The 20,229-nt window shown below is 38.2% G+C and overlaps 1 protein-coding gene across 1 annotated transcript in view; it reads left to right on the top strand.

Moving 5' to 3' along the window:
* LOC129805742 (protein phosphatase PTC7 homolog) overlaps nt 1-20,229 on the top strand; it is a 28,132-nt gene that overhangs the window by 6,529 nt on the left and 1,374 nt on the right. Inside the window, exons 2-4 of the mRNA XM_055853864.1 lie at nt 2,793-2,972; nt 3,072-3,388; nt 9,732-9,870. Of these exons, the coding sequence (XP_055709839.1) occupies nt 2,793-2,972; nt 3,072-3,388; nt 9,732-9,870 (636 nt within the window). The remainder of the gene's footprint in view (nt 1-2,792; nt 2,973-3,071; nt 3,389-9,731; nt 9,871-20,229) is intronic.

The following is a 20,229-nucleotide window of genomic DNA, read 5'->3' on the forward strand; positions in this document are numbered from 1 at the left end:
ATGTGAGATAATTGAAGGAGGAAAGATATTTAAGAATTTCCTTAAATTAAGACAAATCACATGATTAACACTAATATATTATTATACTAGAGCGATTTTGTTTTCATTGTCAAATTCATCAGAGAGAGAGAGAGAAGAATTTTTGTTGTGTGTCTAATAATATTAATACTATCGGAGGATGTTATGCCTGTAATTTTCTATTTACTCTCCATCACTTAATGGCAAATTGACGGGTTGAATCTTTAGAAATTACAAAAACTTTGTGCTAATATCGCTTACACACGAGCAATAGATGAGGGTCTAATCATTGAAGTGGTATGGAAAATAAACAAGACAAAGTGATAAGGAGAAGTAGTAAAAAAGCGCAATAAATCCCATGGGAGAGTGGATTTGACGTCTTTAATGAAAATATATAAACATGGTATTTTTTTCCTCTGCTATATATATAATGGGCAATGAGAAAAAGGTGATTTCCAATCGACTAACCCATTTAGTTTTTTTTTGCTGATAAGAAAAAAATAAGACCACTGATAAAATCTTCATTCCTTATTGATTTACTTTGGTGATTGTAATGGTTTAGTTGGTTTATAAACCAAAAGAGAAAGTAATAGAGATAAAAGTGTTAGGCTAAAGCTGAAGAGCTTACCCAAAGGAAATGGTTAAATGGTGGAAATTTACATAAACTGACTCAAGCTAGATAAATCAATGACATGAATAGTGTTAAGTTTTTGAGTTATACGCAAATTTATATAAAAATAAAGTAGGGGAATACGCGCTACCTTTGGACGACTTAAGCTTCGAACAACTCATTTTTTTCAATATATGTTGGTGATTAATTTGACCTATTATAATATTATATTATATTAATAACTATTTTTATGCCTTAAATTTCCTGAAAAAGTCGAAAGTTCGAAGAAAACGATTTTTTTAGTTCTCGTTTTGTCCGCGTGGTGGTTGAAGTAATTCCTTTTCGAATTTCGAAGTGCCTCGAATGTCAAAATATGTCAGTTTTTACACTGCTCAAACTTAGAGAGAGCAGTCATACAATCCACTTTTTTCAATTTTTCAGTTTTGTAACATGGCTAGAGGCCAAACGGTAAGAGATATCAACTTCCGGTATTTAACGACCCTCCTGTATAAGTCGCCATTATCTAGAACGGCTTTTTTCATTTTTTCCACCTCAATCTCCTTCCCCTCCAAAAACATATTTTTTTGTTTACAGTGCTGTCTCTATATGCACAGTTTGGGTACTTTTTTTTTGACAGTTCTCTCTCTGAATATGCACAACTTTTTTTTTGAAATTCCTAACGGTTTTTTTTCTTTCTTTTAATAAATTATCATTTTTTATTGTTCTAGAATTTTCCGTGTTATTTTAAACATAATATGAGACAGAAAAAATAAAATTAAGAAAATTAAAAACAAGAAAAATTAGCTACCAAGAAAATAATTTTCTTTATTACTTTGTCAAAATGTAAACAAATTGATTTTGAATGCAACCGACACAAAAGCTGTGCATATAGAGAGACAGCACTGTATTTCGAAAACTTTTCCTAGAATCCTTTCAATTTTCAAATATGATTTGGAGGTAGTCAAGGTGAATATTTCGTTTTTAAAACCTCTACACATTGAATTGAATTTTTGAAGAAAATCGTCAACATTGCTATAGGTGGAAACATCAAAATTCTGTCAAAAATGCAATTTTTGACGAAAACTGTGCCAAATGTGTAGACGCCTTTAGACACCTATGTTCGAAATACAGCTCGACAGGGGGGTGATATTAGCTCTGAAAAATGCGACCGGTTTTAGTGTAAATTTTTTCCTGCTTTCGTACACATTTCACGAGATATCTCCAAAACTACGTAGGTAGCCAATTTGGGGTTTTCGGTTGCCTCTTCGCTATTAAATTGGCTTTTATTTTGTATAAGTATTTTTTGCTAATTCGTTCCGCAATGACAGAAAATAGCGAATAAACTCGAAAATTTTTTCGGCACGTTAGAAACGTATGGGAAACGTGGGAAATGTCATGCCCCTGCATTTCTATATAGAATTTTCGAAGGTCCAAATTTAATCACTTTTGAGGGGTTACTTTTCAACCAATTTGCTTAAATTTGGATTTTTTGAAAGATCTTGAAATATTCAACCTGGCTGCACCGCACTTAATCGGTAATGAATCGTGAATGTAACCGTAAATCAGGAGGTGTGCAAAAAATCGTTTGAAATCTAATAAACGTCAAAATAACTTTGTTCAGGTAGCGTTTTGATCATTGACGTATTAGTTTCATTTGACGTTTGTTCGGTTTCAAACGGTTCTTTCCAATGAGTCGATTACACTCACTTATTTAATGGATAAAAACATTATTTTTTGCTTTTTCTCAAACTTGAATAGTTATATTATGTTACTGTAGGGACTATATTACGGAAATAAAAATAAAAATATTATTTTAAGTGGATTAGTCATAAACGATCCAAATAGCGAAGCGCCCGGATTAGCATACTTAAAAGTTATGAAATTTTAAATTAATGTTTAATTTTACATTTTTTTCATTTCATTTAATTTCTTTGAGATAATTTTGACCCTAAACCTACTTGATTGAGGTTTAAAAACCAAGATGAACAAGAGAATTCCTTTCGCCTCAGTGTTTTAAATAAAAAGTTAATTTAAGAAAAGAATTTCAACAAAAATTTTAATTAAATATTTATGCAAATAATTTCCCTCACTATTTTTTTTTTGAGCTAGAGGAAGGGACAGAATTATGATGGATAGCTGATGCCCAATAATGTTGCAATTGCAGGTGTTGCAGATGGTGTGGGTGGTTGGCGTAGCTACGGCATCGATCCGGGTGAATTTTCCTCTTTCCTCATGAAGACTTGCGAACGGCTAGTCACCTGTGCCAGCTTTAATCCTCAGAAACCTGTTAGTCTTTTAGCATACAGTTACTGTGAATTGTTGGAGCAGAAGAAACCAATTCTAGGTTAGTTGTCCGTTGCTCTAAGATTTTAGTTTTTTTTTGGGTTAATTTGGAGTATTTCCTGGTGTTTTTCTTTTGACGACTGTGTGTTTTGTCTGGCAGGAAGTAGCACAGCTTGCGTTTTAATCCTGAATCGCGAGAATAGCACAGTTTATACGGCAAATATTGGCGATAGTGGCTTTATTGTGGTGCGAAAGGGTGAAATTGTGCACAGATCTGAGGAGCAGCAGCACTACTTCAATACGCCTTTCCAATTGTCCCTCCCACCACCTGGCCATGGGGACAATGTCCTTAGTGATAGTCCAGAATCTGCGGACACCCTAAGTTTCACCGTTAAAGACGGCGATGTGATTCTCGTGGCAACAGACGGTGTTTTTGACAATGTGCCTACGAAACTTCTGTTGGATACGCTAAAAGAGGTAGGAATTTTTATTTTAATTTAAATTATTCGCATTTCGTTACAGGTTTTACTGAGATTTTCTTCAATCTTAGTTTTTTTATCTTTTGGATTATTTCATTGGTTTTGTGCAGAATTGGGAACTATTAAGTTTCTTTCATTTGAAAGCACTTGAAAAACTCTTTATTAAGTTTTGTGCTTTGCAACAATTTGACAGCTTCTTTGACAGGAAAGTGGATAAATAATATTTTCAAATATAAATACAGTTTTGCGAAGTGTAAGAGTAAAGTTTTGTTTAGTTAAATACAAAATGCAGGCAGAAATCGATCTGCCGTGTGGCTCCCGTCTCAGATCCGACCTGATTGTAAAAAATTGGGAATGGCTCCACATGGTCGATACCACAGTTCACCACGCAGATGGGACGGGGCTTTTTAATGGACGGTGGGATAAGATTGAAAAATACAAGCATTTGGAGAGTGATTAGTCTCCGCTCGGTCACCGACTTAGAAGGATGTGTGACGCGTGTGCAATCCAGAGGGAGATGATGGTTGGAAAAGGGAAACGGGAAGCAGGTTTATATTTCGTCCCTGACCCCCTTCAAACCTTCTAAATACTATTGCCCTGGACATAAAAAGACTATATTCCCAAGTGAAGTTTACAAGTATGACATTCATTCGAAGTTGAGGAATGGAGGGTGTTAGGGTTTACCTGAGAAAGTGAGCAATGAAAGCATGAGTTCCAATCTAGCTAATCTTGTGAAGGAAACCTGTGATGATTTACCTATGAGAATATCGAATGAAAAGCATGAGATCCTGAACCTCAACTACTTTCCTTGACAAATATAGCATGAGATACCTGTGAAATATACAAGACTTGAGGATTCGGCGAGAAGAGAACAATTTTTTATGCTTTCTCCTTCCAATATATATTTCACTTCACTCAATTACTATTAATTTACAAACTAAACTAAATTATGATGCGTTCTGATGAACGATTTAGAAGATGTTTTATGATTTTTCGGAGATGGCGAAAAATGATGATATTGCGCGTGTCGCGGTGTAGAAGGCAGAGAGAGTGAGATTGCTTGACAGCATAAGATGTGAAGCTAGCTACAAGTCGGAAATTCTCGTTGGTGTCGCTGCCTTCGATGAGGAGGCAGTAGCGCGAACAGAGGGTTTTTTCGACTTTTTTGGATCATAATCATCCTAGAAAACATTTTCTTACAACTTTTTTTTGCATATTAAAGAAAATACTGTTAGAGGGTTAAACACACTCGGGGGAAGAATGCGATCGTATTGAAGATTTAAGGGTGAGCCACCTCCTTTTTGCAGATGATTTGGTTCTTTTTAGATCTTCCGTAGAAAAGTTAGGTGTAATTCCTCCTAATCACACCTATTGCAATCCTCGGATTTTCTCAAAGTGCCTCAGATCGAGCTGAAATTCACGGGGTATATGTTTTGAACATCATTGATGCCGAAAATCATAAGCCGGCAATTTCGGGTCCAACCGGCCGTCCGTAGTACACAATATCTCCGGTTTGGAAAGAGATATCTTCATAAATGTTTTTTTTTAATATATCTACTCGCGCGTACGATGATTTCTGTGTTATTAGTTTTTTGAAAAACCGGTTCTGAACCGGTTAAAAATCACGTTTTGTAGTTTATCTCGAAATCTAAGCATTCGATTTTGAAAATTTTATGTTTATATTGTAGCCCAGAAAATTTATACCAATTTAAAAAAAAATAGGACATTTGTAGAACGGTTCTCGAGATATTTCACTTTAAAGATTTCAAATTTAAGAAAATTTGCTATTAGCGTTAGGCGAGAAGAAAAGCGGGAGAAGCGGCGTCAGACAAGCTTTTCCCATATATATAGCACTCTCTCACTTTCCCTTTCTCTCTCTCTCTACATAGTAAGCCTATATTCGAAGATTTGTAAGGTGACATATACAATTCGCGATCCGCAATTTTTTCCGCGGATCTTCGCGAGGCGCATATTTTTTGCGTATTTTCACGGGGTGCGTATTTTATTCGCGGATTTTCGCGGGGCGCGATTTTTTTCGCGGGTTTTCGCGGGACGCGTAGGTTTTCGCGCGGCGCGAATTTTATCGCGGATTTTCACGAGTCCTGTATTTTTCGCGGATTTTCGAGAATTTTCCCAAGGCGCGAAATTTTCGCGGAGCCCGAATTTTTTCGCGGACTTTCGCGGGTCGCTGACAGAGGTTCTAAACGGATGTAAAGTTTGAGGCTTCTATCTCTCATAGTTTCCGAGATAATCGACTTTAAAGATTTTCAGACACTTTTATGCATTTCTCATCCAATTTTTTTCATTTTCAAGTGAAATTTTGCACATATCAAGCCTGAAGAAGGCTCTAAATGGATGTAATGTTTGAGGCCTCTATTCTTCATAGTTTCTGAGATAATCAAATTTAAAATTTTTCGAACACTTCCATGCATTTCTCATCCAATTTTTCTTATTAATAACGATAATATGTTACATACAGTTTAAGAATTATTAAACGAAATTTGCATTATTTATGTATAAATATCGTTAGAGTTTGCCACAAGCTGATCTAGGCTTATCACTGGCTTTCAGCGTGCACTTGACCCCTTTTGTTAATAGTTGTGCCGAAATAGATATGAAGGTGAATGAGGTCAAGTCGGAGGTAATAGTAATTTTCTGATGGCCTGTACAATGCAATCTACATGTTAGTGGAGTCCCATTGAAACAGATGGAGAAGTTCAAGTATCTCGGGGGTGTTATTCACGAGTGGTAGTAGAATGGACTCAAAACTGTCTTTGTGGAACGGTCAAGCTGCTGCACTATGCAGTAATGATCAGTAATTGGTAAAGAGATTTAGGTGATGATCGAAAAAGTAAGATCGCGAGTACAAGCTGCCAAGTTGAGGTACCTCCGGGCGGTTAAGGGAATCACTAGTCGAAATTGAGTGAGGACCGTAGTCGTTCGTGAGTCGAGGAGTTGCTTCTTCAAGTTGAGAGATCAGAACTTCGATGTTATGGTCATGTTCAGAGCATGAATGAAGAAACACTCCCCAGAAAAGCTATGCAAGCCATTGCGAGGACACCTCGACCTCAGGGCAGACCTAGGACAAGGTGGCTGAATTACATTCAGCCAAGATTCAAAATCTTGCCTTGGAGAGCTTTAGGATCGACCGCGAACTCCTTCCTGAAGTGACGGAAGATCGACAGGCACGAACTACTACCCTTGGTGTCCTAGGCCCGCGTTGTAAATGTTGCAAGATTTTAAATAATGCCCATCAATTTATAATTTCCTTTTTGCTCGGCAATATTTATCACAATTTCATGAAGATTAAACAGCTGAATGTGTTAAATAGGAAGATTAATAGAGCTCAAAGCGAAAAATACACAAAAAATGTATCTGTCGCATTGTTAATTAGTACCCTCTATAGCATCTATATAGCTCGACAATTGAGTCAAGTGCACGTGAATATAATTTATGACTGACATCCAATTGACGCTTAACATTGTATAATACTTCAACTATGTCTGCTTGGTGTTAATTCCGATGATTATTTCATTAAATACATCGAGGTACAATTTGTATCGCAAGAAAAGAAGTTCCTGTGCGAAAATTAAGGCTGAGTGATAAATTTTACCCAATTTTTGATAATAATTTTTTTGAGCAGTTCTCCAAAATGGCATCATTTATGATAAGATTGCAGAAGAATCATTTGAGATACAGCTAATCTTGTACGTTGGATTAGCGTTTCAAATAGAAATGTTAACACAAACAATCTTTTATCACTTGTTGGGAATGTATGAGTGAGAATGGCTATTATGGAGCTATGAAACGTGCACCGTAATATTTTATGTCTTTTCTTTTATTACTTGATGTCATTGTTTTCAGTACTTTTGCTCTTATTCTTTGGTGAAAATTTAAGAAGAAAATTTAAAATTTCTTGATTTTAGAAAAAAACATACAGTTAGATTTACAAAAGTTTTCTTGAATTTCTTCGTGGAGCATTTGTAAAAGATAACAATGCTCCTCAGCTTTGCTGAACGCTCATCTCATGATTATGATATTACACCCTAAAAATTAGTTTGAAATAAGTATCTTCATTTATATACTTGAAGAATTTGTCTTGAACTCGTCGTCACTTACATAAAGCTGAAGAAAAAAATTTATAACTCATATCATTTTTGTGATTAGGTCATAATTTTAATGGAATTATCTCACAAGGAATATTCTTATAATAATATTTTGTGTCATCCCAAATTTGGACGCAAGGAATTCATGAGATAGTTCTAGATTTCGATAAATTGATGTCTACCGTGTATGGAAAGATCAAAAAGCTGAACGTGCGCATGTTATTCTGCCTTGAAGGGAAGAATATCTAAAATTGTTATGAAGTATTCACAAAAAGGGGTAGCAAAGCTTTTTATGCTTTGCAAAATGTTCCAAGTCGTGATTTATTTGCTACACCGCACAAACATTTTTGCGTTATTTATCGTTACCGGTTCTCAACCGATTTGAACCGATTTATACTTGGTGGCATACTAGGTCTTTTACTTGAAATCTGCGGTTCACAGATCGATGGCGCTAGCGATTTCGATAGATATCGCAACTCGAAAAATAAGTCTAAATTAAAAAATGTTGAGTTTTATGGCAAAAAAGGAAGCTTGACGTTAAGTGCTACTTTATTACTGTAACTTGAGAAAAATTAAGGATAGCATTTTATTTAGTTAAAGAGGTTTACAGCGAACATGTGCCAAAAAGAAACATCCGAGAAAATTAGTTAAATCGATTAAATACTTCAGAAATTGTGATTTCGACATAACGGACCAAAAGACCAAAAACAATCGACAGCGCCGATCTGCAAGCGTTACTAGATGGTTACTGTTCAAAAGACGATCCAAAAATTAGTTTAATCATTGGAGTATCCATATTTTCCAGAGAGTTGGAAAAATGTATAGCTATCCAGAGCCGTTATTTTGAATAAATTGGTTTGCGATTTTCTTCTGAAATAGATAGATTAGATACATGTATAAATTTATTCACCAGCAATGCTTTTGAAGTATAGTTTCATTTTAAAAAGATCCTATGTAGTTTTCAATGGCCACCGCCGTCTTAGCGTTGATGTTCAACCTCCAGAGTAAAACGTTGGAAAACCTCTTTCTCAATTTACATATGACAGAAATTTTTAATGTTTCATTGGACAAAAAACGGGGGTTTTAAAGCTGAGGAGATCTAGTAAATCACTCAAAAGATCGCTTATAATAGCTTAGGTGTAATTCCATTACTAACTAAGCTAACCCCTTATAAGTGAGTAATGCATAAAAAAAATTAGTTATCAACTGATATTCGATTCATTACCGGTTGAAAACCGATTGAAACATATTCAGACTTGTCAGAAATTTCATGACCTTTCTGAAGAGCCCAAATTTGCTCATATCGGGTAAGAGATACGTTCTTTAAAATCATTTTGATCTCAGACCTTGAAAACCCGTTATTACGTTCGCATAGGCAACCTCTAAAATATTTATCCAAAAAGAAAAAAAAATCCGAAGAAAATGGTTTTGAGCAGACAACCCGACAGATGGATAAACGGACGGACGGACAAACAATAGGACATTGTTCGTTAGAAATCGTATGAAACTCGATATGTTGAGAGAAGCGGACTTTTTTGGGGGAGGGGTGAGGTGAAAATTTTAACGGATCAGGCAGGAAGTCAAACATTTATATAATTGCTCCCTCAATGGAATTCGAGCAATAAAATTAATTCATTGATATGAGAGTGGAAATATTCCAATAATGTTTCAAAGTTAAATAAATATGAATTTCAACATTCGACATCTCTATAAATAGTGTTGAAAAAAAATGTGTTTTGATGTCTCTATGAGTACATTCCTTTAAGATTAGTTTAAGCACAAAAGAAACATTTACTTGTATTTTTAAACTTCTTTTATCGTGTACAATGATATCATTGTTGAGATCTGCTTTCCAAGTTGTGAATCAGTTTTTTCTATATTTATCTTTTTTTCTTTTTTTAAATAAAACTCTAATTTGTTTTTAGTAATGAGTGAAAATATGATTGTAACTTAAAAAAAAACATCTTTTTACCATTACATCTAGACAATTCTAAACACTACTCGTACTTAGCTGATAAGATTAGGTTTTCTAAATGTCTGTAAAGTAACATAGAGGCAAAATGAGACAGTATAACCTTTTCGTCTCATTCTCTGTATGATTGTTGAAGAGAATTGAATTCTCACGAAAACAAACAATTATATTCTCAGAAGGAGAAATTTTCACCTACTTTGTGGAAATGGGACACCTATTCTTGGAAAATTATTTTAAATGTTGATAATTTTGTCATTTTGCAGGTTGAAGGAGAACAAGATGCTGTAAAGTTGCAAATGACTGCAAACACAATTGCTCTGATGGCGAGATCATTAGCATTTGATAGTGAATTCATGTCACCATTTGCTATCAATGCACGAAAAAATAACATTAATGCTATAGGTAAGTCAATTTTATTTATTTATTTATTTATTTTAAGGATTTGTTAATCGCAAAGAAAAACTTGAAATTTATTAAAATATTGTTTTTGGTTAAAAATGTGTCGATGATGTTTTTCTAGCTCAGATTAATTTAAAATTAAGCTCAGATTAAAATATATTTTTATTAAGATGAAACTAAAAAAAAAACCCACTTTTGAATCCGATGGTCTCATTGATATTTGGTTGTTTAGAAAAAAAAAACGGAAAAATGAATAGACACAAACGAAACACAAGTAGTCAATTTTTCTTTTTTCTCTGCAAAACGGCTTGGTACTCCTTGACTTGGTAGAGTACCAAGCCGTTTTACAGAGAAAAGAGACAGAAAAATTGTTAGTGATAATTTTTGTGATTTGTTCATTAATAGCTCCCAACTGTTGTTTCCAATCTGATCAGTGTAAATTTAGACAAAAATAGTGACAATATCCAAGATAATAGACTAACCAAAGAACCACTGAAGAAGACACGATATAGTGTCGAAAGCTCTGTGTGGGAATTCTCACCACTTGAATTCACCACTTCGTGACATTTGGGAAAAGTTCTTTTTTGATTTGCCCATCTGGCAACACGACTTGTTCTTTTTTTCCTCTTGCAATAAAGTTTGTCTTTGGTTAAGAACGTGTGTTCTACTGTGTGTAAAAATCCAAGATTTTCGAGGCTTTGTGGAAGTCATCGGACTGCAGTTTTGTTGCGGGAACTTTTTAAAGGAATTGTGTATTCCGACCAAAGGGAAATTTCGTCGTTCGAGCGGGATAAATCTTAGGATTGTGTTATATCATTTCAGGTATTTCTATTGAGGCTGGAAGCCAGGGAATAGCAGTTTGTATATCACAGTTTGGGTTTATCTCTATCACAGGTATTTCTATTGAGGCTGGAAGCCAGGGAATAGCAGTTTGTATATCACAGTTTGGGTTTATCTCTATCACAGGTAAATACCTTACATTGGTCCTTCGAGCCGGATAAATCTTAGGATTGTGTTATATCATTTCAGGTATTTCTATTGAGGCTGGAAGCCAGGGAATAGCAGTTTGTATATCACAGTTTGGGTTTATCTCTATCACAGGTATTTCTATTGAGGCTGGAAGCCAGGGAATAGCAGTTTGTATATCACAGTTTGGGTTTATCTCTATCACAGGTAAATACCTTACATTGGTCCTTCGCCCCTTTGGACTCACCCTTTGGAAAAGTTATTGAGTCTACTCGTGAGAACTTCATCAGGATAGCAGCTATGGATAGTTTCGAGTCACTGATGAGGACCCAGCGATTTCAGAAGCGGCAGCTTGGGAAGCTAACCGCCACTGTCAAGGATGCTTCACCTAAATCAATTGCACAATGGGAATCTCTTCAGACAACTCTGGGCGAGTTGAAACAAGAATTCATTGTCAATCAGGAGAGCATTCTCAAGCTCGTGTCGGGAGACGAGGAGCTGCATGGCGTCGAGGAGACGCAATATGATCAGTTTGTGGATAAATGTATGGAAATCCTTCTACTGGTAAGGGAGGCGATTGCAAGTCTAATACCTGGCCATGTCCCAGGAGGTCAACCTGGCGAACCATCTGGTGAGAGGGATAGTCAACTCACAGAAATTCTGCGGGATATGGCAGAGATCCACAGGCAAACATCCTCACGTATGGGAGCTACGTCGAGGCCAAAGCTTCCGGAGTTGGAACTACCAAAGTTCAATGGTGAATATGCCAACTGGCGTGCCTTCGCAGATGCCTTCAACAGTACAGTACACAACAATTGTGACCTGTCGGCGGGCGACAAAATGCAGTATTTGAAGCTCGCATTAAAGGGGGAAGCCTTTAAGCACGTTGAGCATCTGGAGATCACGGATGAAAATTACATGGAGCTTTGGAATGAGCTTCAGAGACGCTATGGCAAGAAGGTGCACATTGTGCACGACTGCATTGATAAATTTATGTCACAAGCACACATGAAAGAGGGTTCTCTGGAATCTCTTAGGAAGATCACCATCGAGAGTAAGCGCATTGTGTTTCAACTTCAAAAAATGGGTCCAGAGTACTACACATTGGATTCCTGGATAGTTTACTTGATGAACAACCTCATGGATGAGGATACTCGTAAATCATGGGAAGAAAACAGGAATACCAATGACCTCGCCACTGTCAGTGAATGGTTCGAGTTCTTGGACAATAGAATTGATGCAATGGAGCGTTGGACTAGGAAGTCTAACCCAGTTGATCAACACAAGACAAAACCAGAGAAAAGGGCATCTCAGGGCAAGGGTACCGTGAGGACTCTGCACACGGAAGCTGGGAAATGTCCAAAATGTGCTATGCGACATGAGTTGTACAAGTGTGATGCATTCAAACAAATGACTCGTCAGGAAAGGCGTAAATTTGTATTCACTGAGAAGCTGTGTTATAACTGTCTGATGAAAGACAATCACATCAGTGATAACTGCCCATCTAAATACAGGTGTCGTGTATGCGACAGAAAGCACCATACGTTGCTGCATTCAGATGAGCCACAGGCTTCTCAAGGGAACCGAGAATCTACATCACCAACAAATCAAGAAGAGACTGCTCCGGAGGAGTCAGTAATCATACACCATTCTACTAGCAACACACGAGTCTTGCTGCCGACTGCCCTAGTCAATGTGCTGGATTCCAGGAATCAGAAACAAGTGTGTCGGATTCTAATTGATGGTGGATCGGAGTGCAATCTCATATCCGAGGCGTGTGTTCAACGTTTAGGCTTGATGAGACGTCGCAATAAAATTCAAGTCAATGGACCTGGAGAGGTCAAAGTCGGTGAGACTAGAGGCAGTGTGTCTTTAGTGCTGAGTTCAATCCACCATCCGGAGGAGCACATAGAACCAGAGGCGTTAGTGCTCTCGAAATTGACGGCAATGCTGCCAAGCTCTATGGTCGTAGAGCCAAAAACTTGGAAGCATTTGAGGACTTTGCAGCTAGCAGATCCATCATTCAACACTCCTGGCAACATCGACATAATCCTGGGTGCAGAATTTGCGATGGCCATTAACCTGCCACAGATCATTCGGGGGAATGATGATGTCCCTGTGGCTCAATTAACCATTTTCGGTTGGGTACTCGGAGGGAAGATTGGCGGAGAAGTTCCCAAAGTACAGTCTTTCCACATCACTCAATCAATGGACGATTTGATGAAGCGAATCTTTGAGGTCGAAGATGTCAACTCAAATGTCAAGATCCTGTCAGAGGAAGAACAGTATTGTGAAGAACATTTTGTGCAAAATGTTCAGCGAGATTTTAGTGGTCGCTATCAAGTTCGAATGCCATTCAAGATAGCCCATGGGGAATTGGGAAATTCCAAATCTGCAGCTCTCTTCCGTCTGCACAGTATGGAAAGAAAGTTCGAAAAACACCCGGACTTTCATGAGAAATATGTCGAGTTTATGAGGGAGTACCTCAGGATGGGACATATGGAAAGGGTGCCAGCCAGGGAGGTTTCGGTATCCCCTTCCGAATCTTACTACATTCCGCACATGGCAGTGCTCAGGCCGAGTAGTACCACGACTAAACTTCGGGTCGTTTTTGATGCGTCTGCCCGCACTAGACCCCACAAGATCTCGCTCAATGACATCCTGGCTGTCGGGCCGACAATTCAACAGGATCTTGTATCTCTGCTTCTCTCCTTTCGAACACATCAGTATGCTTATACTGCAGATATTGAGAAAATGTACCGGCAGGTGTTGGTAGCACCGGAAGACAGAGACTACCTGAGGATCTTGTGGAGAGAAAATTGTGATGAGGACATCCAAACTTACCGACTCACAACTGTGACTTATGGCACAGCTTGTGCACCTTATCTTGCAACCCGAGTACTTCACCAAATAGCGCAGGATTACGAGGCTGAATTCCCAAGGGCCTCCCAGGAAATTCGCAAAGGATTCTACATGGATGACTTTTTGGGAGGGGCTGATTCGCTGGAGGAAGCCAATCAGCTGAGAAATGAAATTCAAATAATTCTTGCAAAGGGAGGGTTTAATCTACGCAAATGGGCTTCAAACTCTTCGAAAATTCTTGATAGGATTCCGTCTGATTATCAAGCTGTTACTCCGGAGGATGTAGCACACGGCTTGAAGACACACTCTGTGCTTGGAGTGGCATGGTCGCCCGGTGAAGACACTCTTTCGGTCGTGGATGAGCCACTTCCGTCAGTCTCAACCATGAGGGAACTTTGCTCGGTCTCAGCAAAAATTTACGATCCTCTCGGGATGATATCCCCAGTCACAGCAGCTCTCAGGATACTTTTCCAGAAACTATGGTCATATTCTATTGGATGGGATGATGATCTGCCTGCTGAGGTCCTAGAAGAATACAATATCATCAAAGAAGAGATCGAGTTTGTGAGTCAGGTAAAATTGCCTAGATTGATTAACCCCTCAAATTCACAGATAGAGCTGCATGGATTTGCTGATGCCTCGGAGAGAGGTTATGGTGCAGTCATCTATGCTCGTGGACCAGAGCAAGATCAGAGATTCGTGGTGCGTTTCCTGATCGCAAAATCGCGCGTAGCGCCCCGCAATGTCGTGACAATTCCACGGCTGGAATTGTGTGCCGCATTGTTGCTCAGTCTTCTGGTTCAGAAGGTCAAACAGGCTTATTCATCACACAATGTTACCGTGACAGCTTGGACTGACTCTCAGGTGGTGCTCCACTGGCTACATGGCCATCCAAGTAGGTGGAAAATGTTCGTGGCCAATCGAACAAATCAAATCCTGGAAGTAATTCCAGCATCTCAGTGGAAGCATGTGGCTTCTCGTGACAATCCGGCGGATTGTATTTCACGGGGGATGACTCCCAAGGCGCTTGCGAATCATCCTCTTTGGCCCAGTGGACCATCTTGGCTTCAAAACAACAGTGATGATTGGCCAGTGTCTCTCCCGAATTTCAACAATGATGTTCTGACTGGAGAGGAGAAGCTTCCAGTCACCCAGTCTCTTGTGGTGCAAAAGACGATAGATCCCAATGAAATCTTCCTGATGTTCTCGGATGTGTCCAGGTTAATTCGCTCCGTAGCTCACATTTTACGCTGGAGACACAAACTGTCAAAAGGTGATAACCTCAATGTCACTGAGCTTGACACTGCGAGAAATCAGCTGATCAAAGTCGCGCAAAAAGAGTGTTTTTCAGATGAGATAAAATGTCTTCAGCAAGGAAGAATATTACCGTGTGGTAGTAAGCTCTCTCCACTTGTACCCTTCCTGGACAGTGAGGGCATTGTGCGTGTGAAAGGGAGAATACAAAATTCCAAGTTGGACTACAGTGCTCGTCATCCGATAGTGTTATCCGGAAAGCATTTGTTTACACTCAAATTGATTGAGAAAGCTCATCAAGTGCATCTTCATTCGGGACTTACTCTCACTCAAAGTGTACTCAGAGAAAAATATTGGATTATTGGTGAGAGAAAGAGTGTAAAATCAGTCATAAACAAATGTGTAATTTGTTTCAAGGCCAAACCAAAGGGCCTAACACCGCAAATGGGAAATTTGCCGACAGTCAGAGTGCGCCAAGCACGTCCTTTTATCAATACCGGCTGTGATTTTGCCGGGCCTTTCACCCTGCGTGCCAGCAAATTAAGGAAAGCCGTACTCGTAAAAGGATATCTGTGTCTATTTATTTGTATGGCTACAAAAGCGGTACACCTGGAAGTCGTGAGTGACTTGACAACTGATGCTTTTATCGCCGCTTTACGGAGGTTCACGGCGCGCCGCGGTCATTGTGAGAATATTTACTGCGACAACGCAAAGAATTTTGTTGGTGCCGCTCAGCCCAGTGACAGTGGAGATGTAATTCAAGCTGTGAAGAAGCATCGTGATCGAGTTGTGAATTTCATGGCAGAAAGTGGCACCCAGTTTCATTTCATTCCTGCTTGTTCTCCCACATTTGGTGGACTGTGGGAGCGTGGAGTGGCTAACGTGAAACATCATCTGAGGAGAGTGCTCTCCGACACGAAACTCACGTATGAGGAAATGTCTACCGTGGTGGCGGAGATCGAGGCTTGCCTGAATTCCAGGCCTTTGTGTCCATTGTCGTCCAGCCCTGATGATTTCGAGGCATTAACTCCAGGACATCTGTTGATCACTCAGCCACTCACAATGTCACCTGGTCCAGATTACTTAGCTGAAAATCCAAATCGTCTGACTCGTTGGCAGTTCTTACAGCGTCTGGTTCAAGAATTCTGGAAAAGGTGGCATTCAGAATACGTGACGTCTCTTCAGCCTCGTCAAAAATGGAGAAACAATGAAGAGAACCTCAAAATTGGTGATCTAGTCTTGCTAAGATCTGACAACTTTAAGGGATTATGGACTCTTGGTAGAATCAGCGAAGTGCATCCAGGAGCCGACTCCATTGTCAGAGTAGTCACTGTGAAAACCCCAACTGGAACCTACCGACGTGCAGTGAACAGGTTGGCGAGACTTCCCATAGAGTCTTGAGATGTCCATCTCAACGGGGGAAAAATGTGGGAATTCTCACCACTTGAATTCACCACTTCGTGACATTTGGGAAAAGTTCTTTTTTGATTTGCCCATCTGGCAACACGACTTGTTCTTTTTTTCCTCTTGCAATAAAGTTTGTCTTTGGTTAAGAACGTGTGTTCTACTGTGTGTAAAAATCCAAGATTTTCGAGGCTTTGTGGAAGTCATCGGACTGCAGTTTTGTTGCGGGAACTTTTTAAAGGAATTGTGTATTCCGACCAAAGGGAAATTTCGTCGTTCGAGCGGGATAAATCTTAGGATTGTGTTATATCATTTCAGGTATTTCTATTGAGGCTGGAAGCCAGGGAATAGCAGTTTGTATATCACAGTTTGGGTTTATCTCTATCACAGGTATTTCTATTGAGGCTGGAAGCCAGGGAATAGCAGTTTGTATATCACAGTTTGGGTTTATCTCTATCACAGGTAAATACCTTACACTCTGGAACCTTGAATGTTTTAATTTTGGATTAAACCACTTCACCGAAGCTCACCGGAAGGACAATTTTGTCCTGAAACAGCAGAATAGAAGTGTCACCGTCGGTTTCACTTACCGGATATATTTTCGAGATTTTCGGCATAAGGGTGGTCAATAGAAAGTCCTAAAAAAAACTTCATGAATAGATCTCCTAAACTCCGATGGGTTCTTTGCCATGTAGAGGTAGAGCATTTTCTCTCAATAAGGACAAGCATTGGGATATCGCCAAAGTTCTCAGAATTTAAGAAGTGGTCCTCAGATTTCATCCCCTTACATTTGCTTCACGACTTCTAATAATCTCAAAGGCGGCTTGCCTGTTTAAATGCTTTCGCGGAAGGCAGATTCAACCTGAATCGTTACATCGCATCGTAGAGACTCCATCCTCATGATCCAGGAGAATGCGCGCGTCTGGTCTCCCGAACCAAACTCAAACACATAAGCGTGGTTCTCCCGAAGTATAGGGTTTAAGTGTAAAAATTGCACCTAAGCCGATATACAGAAATTCTTGCCCCAAAATAGGTATTTGAGGCTATGAGGAGCCCAAGGGCGTATTATAGAGGAAAGTGAAGATTTGTCGTGAATAATAAATAATATAATTTCTTTTGGGACTTCTGAGGGAACCTTTCATAGGGTAGCGTCATTACTTATGTTATGGCCTCATTCTAATTTTTGTCAGAAAATGATTCTGAAAACTAAAAAAAAAATTTGATGTGCTATCAGAATACAGGGTGGCTGAAAAAATGCAACAAACTAAAGCGCTATATTATCCTTATTTTTTGTTCAACTTTTTTGAAAAAAAAGAAAAGAAGTAGTAAATACCTCAAAATTTTTGAATATTATCAGTTTTGTTCAATACGATCTTATTTTGACTTAATTATGGTCTTAAGTCTGTCGGAAGTGCTATCGCAGTTTGCACGAATGTCAGTCTTCTGAATGTCCTGCTATTCACAAGGAAGGGCTGCCTTCAGCTCATCGACACTTTGCTACTTTTTAGTCCTAACATTAACCAACAAAAGGCGTCTTTTAGAGAAGTCAAACGATTTTGCATCCAAGAATTCTGGAGGTCATTGTTTTCCCAAAATGAAGTGCGCAACGTTTTTTTTAGCCAAAACTTGTTTGGAGCGTGATTTCTACGACGTTGCCGAGTCTTGATCGAACTTCCATTATTTCTTACTAAAATTTTTGTTTGTCCACGACTCCAACACTCCTTCCAGGACAATTTCCAGAAACACATTGGCATTCGTTTTGCCGATACAGTCTAAAAACCCCAGTGGAGAGCGATAATTTGTCTTCAAGGAAGTCCAGACCTTCAAAAAGGTGGACCTTGACTTCCGGTGGTCATTCGAACGTCTAAATTATCTTTCCTTCAGATATACACTATTATTTTGTTTGAACATCAATTGCTCAATTGAAAATTTTTCTTATCAGAAAAAATGACATTCTGGAACTGACCATGAACGTGCAAGCGAATTTACTCTTTCGTCGATCGAGCATAACTCCTTTATGAGGATCGACGATGTCTCTTCCATTTCAGGATTTTTAAGGCTTCATATAGAGGTCCTTTAACAATATTTATTTCATGGTTATTTGCAATCTATGCGTCTCAGAAATCGTTTTTTTGCAGAAAGAAGAAGAAAGTACTTTAAGAACGATGACTAGCGATGAAGCAATTTTTTTAGACCTCCACCAAAGCATTTTAAAATGCTACTAGTATCCCTGTACCAAGTTATGTTTCGAAGAACGGAAAGTTTAATTACATTCAAGATTTTGAAGAGCCCTAACGATAGCTGTTTCCGCATTTCCTGCAAAATATAGCGACATTAAATTGTCACGTTTGAGTTCCATTACGGTTTAAAAAAGTTTTACAAAATATTATCGAAAATGCTTTTGTAGGCTTTTATCCAAATGAACTACCACTATGCAAAATATGAAAACGCTGTCACCAGCGGTTTGACAGCTATGCGCTCTCTTGTTGTATTTTTTTCAGCTACTAAATAAAATATTTGATTTTTTTTGGTTTTTCGATATTATTTTGTGACAAAAGTTGACAATTTTTGCAACGACGCCATAAGTAATGCTTCAATTCTAAGTCAATTCAAGGATCGTTAACATGTCCCTCATTTTACCATGTTTTTTGGGATTGCTTGAAAACATGTCGTACGATTTTTTTCATTTTTGTTTACGTTTTAGAGAGATTACCTAGGCCGATATTTCGTCTTTGTACAAAAATGTTGTTGACTCATTCCTAATAATGGGTTTTCAAGGTCAAAGGTTAAAAGGCTCCAGAGAGCGTATTTCAAGACCGAACCACGTTTGAGTTTCTTGGAAAGGTCTTAGGAATTCCTGGCAAGCTTGAGTCAATTTCAATCGGTTTTGTACCAGTAATGTACCGGTTCATACGCGATAACTAATTCTTAACCGAAATTCAATTATACTACTCGTAAGTTATTTTGCGAGATTTTTGAGTAGTTTATGAATCGGTTATGAACCGGTTACGAACGGATAAGTAATTTTGGTTCAAAATTGAAGTTTATTACTCTTAAGCCATTTGACTTGACAAAATATTCTTTACATTCTCCGCTAGAATAAGCAATCATTTCATTGCTTTATCTCTAAACCCTCAAACAAAAGCCCCTCTAAAACTAATTAGGAAGGAATTGTGCGTCAAAAATTGTTGAGTAGGGTCGAAGGAACACCTCTTCGACAGGGAACTCCTATTGACACTTTTGTCAAAATCTTGAAATTTTATTTAAAGTATCTAATAAAGTGTAAATGTAAATTTTATAACAGTGATTATTATTATTACAGTAGACTCTCTCAAATTCGGGCATTTGGGACCGAAATGTCACCCGAATTAGGGAGAAATTCGGGCAACAAACTTTTTGAAATGCAACAATTTTTTGTTCAACTGCATAAGTTTACATGCAATTAAGTTTACATGCTCATATAATATTGTAAATTTCATGAAAATCCCATAATAATGCAAAATCACATCAAAACTAAAAGACAAACCATGGTAAAGTTAAGGATATTTGTTTCATTTGATAATCATAATCAAACTTGAAAAATGTCAACTAACTTTTTTTGAATTTAACTGCCGCCCGAATTAAAAATTAGCCCGATCTTAAAAGAGCCGAATTAGCGAGAGTCTACTGTATAACAGTGACGTTTTCCTTAGTCTACGTTTTCTGATAAGGATAAATGTTGAAATTTCGTATTCCAAATGGTACAGAGTAGGGTGTCAATAAGTCCTGACACGATTTCTCAAAGTGTCAATAGGTGTTCCTTTCACCCTTTATGATGAGAAATTACTAAAATTTTATTCTTTTTGAAGCTGAATCTAGGTCAATTGTTGTCTTTTT

The sequence above is a fragment of the Phlebotomus papatasi genome, chromosome 3, assembly GCF_024763615.1.
Source record: "Phlebotomus papatasi isolate M1 chromosome 3, Ppap_2.1, whole genome shotgun sequence".
NCBI classification, from domain to species: domain Eukaryota; kingdom Metazoa; phylum Arthropoda; class Insecta; order Diptera; family Psychodidae; genus Phlebotomus; species Phlebotomus papatasi.